This window comes from Triticum dicoccoides, chromosome 5A (genome assembly GCF_002162155.2).
Source record: "Triticum dicoccoides isolate Atlit2015 ecotype Zavitan chromosome 5A, WEW_v2.0, whole genome shotgun sequence".
NCBI lineage: Eukaryota > Viridiplantae > Streptophyta > Magnoliopsida > Poales > Poaceae > Triticum > Triticum dicoccoides.
This window is the reverse complement of record NC_041388.1, coordinates 563,351,255-563,361,305: the sequence shown is the minus strand read 5'-3', so window position 1 is coordinate 563,361,305 and position 10,051 is coordinate 563,351,255. Positions and strand designations below refer to the sequence as shown.

The 10,051-nt window shown below is 39.3% G+C and overlaps 1 protein-coding gene across 1 annotated transcript; it reads right to left on the bottom strand.

Moving 5' to 3' along the window:
- Positions 1-6,375: 6,375 nt before the first annotated feature.
- On the bottom strand, positions 6,376-10,051 carry LOC119297880. Its single transcript, XM_037575493.1, has 6 exons — positions 9,896-10,051; positions 8,931-9,780; positions 7,291-8,842; positions 7,084-7,185; positions 6,874-6,992; positions 6,376-6,774 (listed from the first exon to the last, which is right to left on the bottom strand). The coding sequence occupies exons 1-3, from the start codon at positions 10,024-10,026 to the stop codon at positions 7,799-7,801; spliced, it is 2,025 nt and encodes a 674-aa protein (XP_037431390.1). The 5' UTR covers positions 10,027-10,051; the 3' UTR covers positions 6,376-6,774; positions 6,874-6,992; positions 7,084-7,185; positions 7,291-7,798.

The following is a 10,051-nucleotide window of genomic DNA, read 5'->3' as shown; positions in this document are numbered from 1 at the left end:
AAAAATTAGCTCGAAAATACGAACTCGGTAGGACTTGGACCATTTTCTAAATTACTCTTAAACCATTCAAAATTAGAAAAAAACTTTCAAGATGAAAAAGTAGCGCATTTTCATAAGCTTTCCAATGCCGTATCATATGCCTCCATTGGATTAGCCATTTAGAAATGACATCGAAAAAACAAACTCAGCTGTTCGGTTTACGAAATTTTACGTTTTTTCAAATTACTCTTTAACCATAGGGAATTAGAGAAAACTTTGAACATGTGGAAGGAGCGGTTTTGCATCAGCTTTCCAATGCCATATTATATGCCTCATTTCGATAAACGGTTTAGAAATGCGATCAAAAATACGATTCACGTTTTTTGTGCGAAGAAAAAATGGTTTTCAAAACTGCTCTTAAACCGCTTATATTTTTCCAAAAATTTAAGTTGGGTCATGATATTGGTGTCCATAGCTTTTCAACGGTATATCGCAAGACCCATTTGGGCAATGTTGGCGGAAGTTCAACCTAGTTCACAGGGAAGTTCAACGTACTACTAGCGGGGCAGGTCAGGTTGTGATCAGAATATTATTCTGATCCCGTGTTCAGAATAGTGTTTATGTATATATATATATATAGATATATATATATATATATATATATATATATATATATATATATATATAGGGCAACACTATTCTAATCCTGGGATTGAAATAACTATTTGGATCATGGCGCATCTATATAGGGCCCGGTGAGGTGTTCCCGAACTTCCAAAAACGCAAAAGGGGAAACCTGGCCGGCCCATCAGACCCCTCCGACCGGTTTCATCCCCACGCCATGAACTTCTCCCCACCCCCACCAAGCAACCGGAGCCGCCACCGCACCCGCATGCCCGCTGGCCGCCGGAGAAACCGCCTCCTCTCTCATGCGCTCGCGGGCACCGGAGCCGCCGCCTCGCCCTCGCGGTCGCCGGCCACGAGGCGCTCCAATCCTACCCGCGCGGTCGCCGGCCACGGCCCCAGTCGCCAGATCCTGCTGCTGCAGTCGGGATCCCCGCCATCAGTTCCTGCCTCTGCAACTCACCTCTTCTTCATGCTTCTTCCCCCACTGCCGGAACCAACCCCACGTCCAACCGCCGCCGCGACATTGACGGGAGATCGGAGATATCTACTGAAGTGGTGGAGATGGGGGGTGGGGGAGGGCGGAGCGCGGTTCTACGGCGGAGGTCCGTCACAGTGACACGGAAGAAGGCTGGCGGCAGGATCCGGCACGGCGGAGGTCCGTCATGCGTCGCTCTATTTGTTCTTGGCGGTGGCGAGGCTTCCCCTGCCACCACGCAGCCTTCTCCCGGTGCGGGCCCACCACCGCAGCAGCCAACACGATGACTGCGAGCAACTATGCCTCCCTTGGCCGGTCATCTCCACTGCAGCCCTTGCATCATCCCACCTCGAGCACTCAGGCCGTTCACCGCTGCCAAATCCGTCCGTTCAACGATGTAGCACCAGGAGGTTCAGCACCTCAACCCCCTCTGAATCCCATGTACTCATGCTCATCTTCTGCTTCCTTCTTCAATCTGTTTGTCCAGATGGACCAGCGGCAGCGCCGCCCCGCCATGCCACCGACCACTGTTGGTCGGTGTTGCTCCACCATCACCATGCCGCACCGGTCCTCCCCGACGCTCATCCTCCGTCCCTTCCCCAATGAGGATCTGGATCAGGGTCGTCCAGGTGTTCCTCGTGGATGAGGAAGGCCACCAAATCGCTGTGACGACTGATTATCCTCGCGCTGCCACCACCTCCGGTTGCTTCAGTTCAGGTCAACCTTATCCAGCCACATCAATTCGACTATGTTTTTTGAAGAGAAATGCAGAGATGGCTGAAAGATTCGTAGCAGTTCAATCGATCTCACAATGGAAGGAATTATGTTGACAAAGTTGCTTCCGCCCATTCCATTGTTGCTACAAATTCTATTGATCGTATGCTGTCACAATTTTGTTTGTCTATCATGTGGTGTTGCTTCTCTCTATAAATGACTCTAATCCTCATCAGATTGTACTCCCAAAAAACTGCAGATGGAGTCACCGATTGCTGAAGTTCTAATTAAAAATGGAAAGAAGTCTGGTGAAGAAAGGGATTGGTTGCCTTGAAGATTTTTATTTTCTCCTTTCATGATGCTTAACTCAATCATTATGCAGAAAGGGATAGAGTTCTGTACAAAGTAGCACATGTCAGTTTGTATTTTAAAGAGAGTTTCATTTTTAACTTAACAATGTATGGTGAGATTTGCTAGTGCTTTTAAGACTTCGTAAAAATAAATCAACGTTGCTGGAGAAATTATGATGATTTCTTATCCTGAACAAGTTGAGTTTTGTGAATAAAAATATGAGATGTACATATTTTTCTATTGTTTTCTCATTCTGTGTATGACCCCTCCCATTTGGTATGAGTAAATATGAAGATGCACAGAAGCATTGCGTTCTAATTTTTGAAATTGTGTATTCACTAGCTGTTTGTTTATATGGCTATCCACATTTATTTATTTTCTTTCTCTAATTGTGGAACTTCAAATTTTGAAAAGAGAGCATGTCGATGTATATTAAAAACATCATATTTTTCAGTTTCAACAAGCCCAATAAGGTTAAATAAAATAACAAAAGCATCTCAAACAATTTTATATAAAAAAGGGATTTTCACCGTTAAAAGACCATAGAAGTTCAAATTTAAAAAATGGAGCGGCTTGATGTTTATTAAAAATATAGAGCATTTTGATGATTATAGAAAACTCTAATTTTGGTCATTATTAAAGAATGAAAACAATACATTCAAAATTAATCACACAGTAGTTCAATGTATAAAAAATAGAAAACCCAAATATGGTGACGGGAACATCATAATAAGTTCAAAAAAAATAACACATAATTTCAAAAGATGACATGGCACTTTGATGTGCATATTTCACCCTTTCTACATAAAAAACAAGAAGTTCAAATTCTAAAAATAGAGAAGTTCAAAAATTGTTAAAAAGGATTTTCACCGTTTCTAAATAAAAAAACTCTACAAGTTCATATTTAAATAACGATCCGGTTTAATACTTACTACAAAACTAGGATATTCCTATAACTAAAAGAAACAAACCTAGAAGTCCAAATTACAAAAATAGAGAAGTTCGCTATTTATATATAAAAACTCAGATTTTGCTTGTTACTAAAGTATAAAAATGACGAAGTTCAATTTAAAAAAGAGGAGTAGTTTGATGTTTACAGAAAACTCATATTCTTTCCATTTATAGGAAAATTAAAAGTATGAGGTTCAATTTAAAAAAAAGTTTGATGCTTATTTGAAAAAATATTTTCTTTCTAAGAATAAGTCTAAGAAGTTCAATTTCAAATAACATAGAAGTCCAAAGAATATAAAAACTCATATTTGTTGCAAGAAGTTCATGTGCACCTCGTGCACGGTTTAGAATTTATATTGCGGGACGTCTGACCTCCAATTACATGTTTGAAAAATGGCAAAAAATGACGTCCGACCTTCTATTGGGTGTAATTCGACGTATGCACAAAAATGTGACAGAAGTTCATGGTGAAAACAACAAGAAGTTCAGGTACTGCGAGAAATGCATTTCAGGTGAGAATAAAAGTATAAAAAATAAAAGCTTAAAAGGTTTGTTGAAAGAAGTTCAAACGCTCTGTCCGAGGAAGTTCGAAAATTCTTGCGAGAGAGATTCATCTTGTATTTCCATGTTTGATTTTTCTGTATAAAAATCGAATACAATTCTTTACTCAAAAATATAAAAAGGTGAAGTTCAAACTAAAATAATAGAGAAGTTCGGAGTTTAATAAAACTTAGGATTTACATGTTCAAAAAATAAAAAACATAATGCCATTTTTTGCACTTTTAAAAACAACTCATAAACAAAAAAATGGTTGCTAAAAGTTCAAGTGCTCGGTGAGGAAAGGTTCAAAAAATTCTTGTGAGACAGGTTCACCGTGTATTTAGATGTCCAAAATACATAAAAAATATGTTGTTTTTCGTGTTTTAAAATAATTCTCTCAAACCAGAGAGAAGTTCAAAGTGATAATAAACAGAAGTTCACGTACTACATGGTGTGTATTTCATATATGAAAAAAAACAATAAAGTGAAACAGAGTGAAGTTCAAACAGACATGCCCCAGAAGTTCAACTACTTCACACTGTGCAAAAAACAGCACGTCAAAAACAGAGTGAGGTTCAAACAGACATGCCCGTGAAGTCCAACAACTTCACGTAGTGCGTTTCCATTTGCAATGAAGGGCAGAAATCATGATCTCTTCATTTCTTTAATTTACTTCAAAACCACAGGAATATCATCTGTGTAAGTTCAAGTCCTCGATCAAAGAAAGTTAAAAAAATTGTGAGAGAGGTTTGAACAAAAGAAATATCATTTGTGCAGCACTGACGAAATGGATGAGAAAATTACAAAGGAAAATACGTCACAGAAGTTCAACGTGAAAACAGAACAAAGTTCAACTACTATAGTGAATGAATTTGAGATGAAAAACTTTTAAAACCGTAGCGACTATGAAAAAACGATCAACACGGGAAAGTTGTGTGTTTACAATAGCTTTCCATCGGTATATCACTTGCTCAATTCCAGTGAGTGGATGGAGAGCTACGAGCAGTGGATGAAGAGCTACGAGCAAGAAAAGCACGTGAAAAAACAGAGTGAAGTTCAGGTACACGCGCCGAGAAGTTCAGGTTCCTCACGCGGTGCATTTTCGAAGAATTTGTTTTGCGATATAGGCAGAATGCATGATCCCGCCGTTTTCGAAATTACTTGAAAACGGCTAAGAATCAGAGAAAACCATCAACACGAAAAAGTTTTGCATTTTCTATAGCTTTTCAGCGGTATATTATTTGCCCCATTCCGATAAAGTTTGTAGAAATTACGGCGAAAATACGTTTTTCTCCATTTTCGAAACTGACTTAAAACCGTAAAGAATTGGGTGAAACAATACATACCAAAAAGTTTCGCACATTTTCAAGCTTTCCAACGCCATATCATTTGCTACATTTGGAAGAACGGTTAAAAAATTAGCTCGAAAATACGAACTCGGTAGGACTTAGACCATTTTCTAAATTACTCTTAAACCATTCAAAATTAGAAAAAAAACTTTCAAGATGAAAAAGTAGCACATTTTCATAAGCTTTCCAACGCTGTATCATATGCCTTCATTGGATTAGCCATTTAGAAATGACATCGAAAAAACGAACTCAGCTGTTCGGTTTACGAAATTTTACGTTTTTTCAAATTACTCTTTAAACATAGGAAATTAGAGAAAATTTTCAACATGTGGAAGGAGCGGTTTTGCAGCAGCTTTCCAACACCATATTATATGCCTCATTCCGATAAACGGTTTAGAAATGCGATCGAAAATACGATTCATGTTTTTTGTGCGAAGAAAAAACGGTTTTCAAAACTGCTCTTAAACCGCTTATATTTTGCCAAAAATTTAAGTTGGGTCATGATACTGATGTCCATAGCTTTCCGACGGTATATGGCAAGACCCATTTGGACAATGTTGGCGGAAGTTCAACCTAGTTCACAGGGAAGTTCAACGTATTACTAGCGGGGCAGGTCAGGTTGTGATCAGAATATTATTCTGATCTCGTGATTAGAATATATATATATATATATATATATATATATATATATATATATATATATATAGTAACTCTAAACTAAGCGTGAGTGTAGAATAGCTTATCCTACACCCCAGTAGCGGTACATATAAAATACAGTAACACACCATGTAAAATATAGTAATTTTCATAACAATATAGTAATTTACAAACTTAGATGATAAAAAAAATATTTTTCGAATTACTACATTTTATACACCATTTTACTAGATTTTGTACATAGCATTACTAGGGGGTGTAGAATAAGATATTCTACACTCACGCTTAGAATAGCGTTACCCTATATATAGACCTACCACAAAGCACCAACAATGTGTAGCATGTTGCGGCGCGCAGCATGGATGGTTAATTCATGAGAGAATTCCTTATCTAACACTACCTTAAATTTTTTTGCCTTATTTGACACTGCAAAACTTTTTCTTCCTTATATAACACCAATGCTAAAATTTGTTCCCTTTATAACATTTCCATCCATTTTGACCTCTAACGGTGTGAAATGACACCTGAGAAGACGATTTTACCCCTGATGAACTTGTGATCAAAATTCTTCCCACAGTAAAAAGCAACAGTTTTTTCACAATTTAGTTCAAAATTTGGGCAGAACCTCCCCTGTAATTTGATGCACATCCAGATCACACAATTCACATATACATATATTTCAACAAATAGTATTCAGATTTGCACATAAACATACAGGCCCCCATCCAAGTATACATATATCGCTTCCAACATATACATGATCACATATGAGTCCAATCCCACACATACATCATAATCTACATCATATGAGCAACACAAAAGGATTGTCATCATGTCCAGGTTCGCGTACATAGTCCAAGTCCATGATATGGACTACACAAAAGTGACATAAGGTTCCCATATGAGTCCAAGTCCACACAACATGACTTGAGCAGCAACAGAAGTGACTCTAACTAAAAGAAATTAAATTTAGTTCACAAGCTAAGTCTTCTTCTACTCCTTGTGCTCATTGCGGGGCTGGCTGGGTTAGCTTTTTTGCTTCTTGTGCTCATTGCGGGGCTGTCGAATGGTGGCACCATAGGACAACTTTCATCCTTTTTAGCAAGCTCCATCTTCTTCCCCTTCCCTGATCTGCACTTGTACATGTATGGCAACAGTAGTCTTAGAGCAAATAACAATATGAACTATGCATAGTATTTGACATTAAAATTCAGAATTAGCAAAGATCACCTTTTACACCCTTTTGCATTTTTCTTGTTTGTAGTCTTCAAAGTTTTGGCTATGGATTAGATGAATGCACACTCAGTTTGCATTTTCCTTTCTTCTTGGTTGTAATTTCTAAGCTTTGGCTATGGATTAGATGAATGCACACTCAGTTTTCATTTGGCACAAATCAAACTCAGTTTTCATTTGGCACAAATTAAATTCAGATTTGCTAACCTTGGTGGAAAATACATAGCGGTTGCCGGTGCTTCATCACCTCTTGGCACAATGGATGACTCGGCTGATTTGGTAGTCTTCCTCCTCTTCTTTGGTGGTTCTCTACATGAGCAATAAGAAAGTAGTTCACATGCATAGTTGATTACAAAACAGTAATGCAAGAGAGTAGTTAACATGCATAAGAAAGTAGAATGCATAGTTGATTACCTCAACTCCATCAAAGCAGCAATGTCATATTTGTTCCCCTTCTTGCACTTGTGCCAATGGTGCCTGTATTCCTTACAAATAGGGCATAAGTGCTGGCCACTTTTCCTCTTTTTCTCACTAAAACCCTTATGCCTCTCTGTTTGGGGCCGACCAGCTACGGCTTTTAACAAGGGTGGATGCATGAAGAATCCATGGTTAGATTTAGGCCACTGGGTCTTGTCACACATAGCAAGGATTAGTTGGTCATAAGCTGCTCTAAACTTGTCAATGGAGTAATACGAGTCCACATAATTCTGTATATGTGCATTGACAAGTGATGTGATGAATGCTAGAGCATGTTTGCAAGGAAGGCCAGAAACTTGCCATTGTCTACAAGAGCATGTGTTGTCATGCAAGTTGACGACAAACCTAAACCCGCTGCCTCCCAATTGAGTAACTTCAGCAACTTCTTCCGAGCTTTCTACCACCTCCAAGTTCAACTCTCTACTCTTTGCATTCAACTTCTTAATTATGTGGGGCAAAATAAGCCAACTAACTTCTTTGCTACTTTTCTCCGGCGATTCCACATGATCATAATCATCTGCCTAAGCTTGTCCATTAAGTCATCCAAGTTCAAAGACTTGTGGTGCTTAATCCAATTATTGAAGCACTCTGCCAGGTTGTTGGTTACATAGTCCACCTTACAAATGGTTGAGAACTGACTCCTAGTCCACAACCTAGTGTGCCATTTCCTAAGATATGCAGTTGCTGCTGGCTTTGCTGTTTCCATTGCAACCCAATTTTTCTCAAATATATATGTATTCCATGAGTAAGCAGCATTCCAAAGACGGTCATCAAATACCTTTCCGTGATACTTTTTCTTGAAGTTTGACACCAAGTGAAACATGCATTCCCTATGTTCTACTTCTGGGAAAACTTCCTTTACCCCTGTCATCACCGCCTGCCCGGCATCAGTGCTTATGGCTAAACCCCTTGGCGATCCTATGGCTTGCCTAAGCAATTGCATGAACCAAATCCAGTTCTCATTTGTTTCGGAATCAAAAATTCCAAAACAAAGTGGATACATCCAATTATGGCCATCTACAGCGGTAGCACTAGCCAGCTGCCCCTTGAACCTGCCTGTTAAGAATGTGCTATCTACTGCCAAATATGGCCTGCACCCACCAAGGAATCCGTCTATGCAAGGTTTCAAAGCAAAGAAGAACCTTCTAAACCTGATTTTTCCTTTTATAGTGTAATGATCAATCTGAACTATGCTACCAGGGCAAGTGGTTTCAACTTGTGCTTTAAACCTATACAAATTGTCAAAGCTGCTATCCCAATCACCATACAATTCTTTCAGAGCTAGCTTCTTACCCATATATACTCTCTTGTAGTGGAGGTCAACCTTGTGGTGTTCTTTAATCTTCTTCTGCAATGCCTTCGCTCTGAGAGTTGCATCTTCAATCAGCCAATCCTTCACCTTATCACATACCCAATGCTTGGTTCCATTCTTCGTCTTCTTTTTCCTTCTTGTACTAGAGCAATCATGACCACATGGGTTTTTCTTCACCTTCAAAAGAGAAAACAGATGTAATTAGCTAAAAATACTTAACAATTATGCAAGAAATGTTCACAAATGGGTAAAGTTAAACAATTACCATCACGGTACACTTATCTTCTGTTGTAGAAGCATGTATCCTCCTGGGACAATTATCTGCATCCCGTCTTGAACAATAGCCCCTAAACCGATGACGGGTACTATACTCGGTGTTATACTCAAATTCACGTTTGATTGCATGCTGAGAAAGTGCCAACTTGAACTCTTTCATGCTGGGATATGTAAAGCCTTTTGTCATTGGAGGGTCTAATTTGTCATACTCTACATGTGGAGTATGCTCTGCCTCATGCAACTCCTCATCCTCCTCTACTTCAACCTCCTCTACTTCATCATCCTCTACTTCACTCTCAGCCTCACTATCATCCTCACAAATATAGTCTTTGTCCTTCTCTTTATTAGGACAAAGAACCACATTTAAGGGAATAGGTTCATCCACTTCATACATATTCTCCTCATCAACACCAACATGCTCATTCTCAGGTCTTGGGTTGCGAAGGTAAGTATCATCCTCTTGTTCTACATTTTTATTAGGTTGGCTATGCGCATCACTATGCCACTCGGTGATAGGCTCATACGGTTCAGACGGATCACAATATGCAATGATCATACGCACCACCTTTGTCTCCGAGTGTTTCTCAAACATAAGCATTAAATCTTGGTCACATTTTACTTCTGGACAGATTTTTAGAGCATCATCATAGTACTGCACATGTGCAACTTCCAAATAACGCGGAGAGTACTGCTCTACAATTGATTCAATGAAATCCTTATAGTTTGTCAAGTCACAATCAATGATCTTCTCGAAACAGAAACATCGGATGTCTTTTCGAGCTTTTTTTTTGTTGCCAAACAATTCAATTTTTATCAAATAACTTGAATTTGGATCCATCCTGTGAATTCAAGAGACAATTAAGTGAAGAAACTATGCATGAGTATTGCTAGATAGTTCTGATCATTGCTAGTGGTACAAACATCATACAAATCCATTAAGTGCCATGAACTTACCCATCTGGACACGCCCATGTAGCGGAGGCCAACCGAGCTGCACCCTGGCCTGACCCTGCAGCTGCTGCTGATGCCGATTCAGCAGCGTATTGGCCTGAGCCTACAGCTGCTGTCGAGCCCGAACCAGCCATACCTTGGCCTGAGCCTCCAGCCACG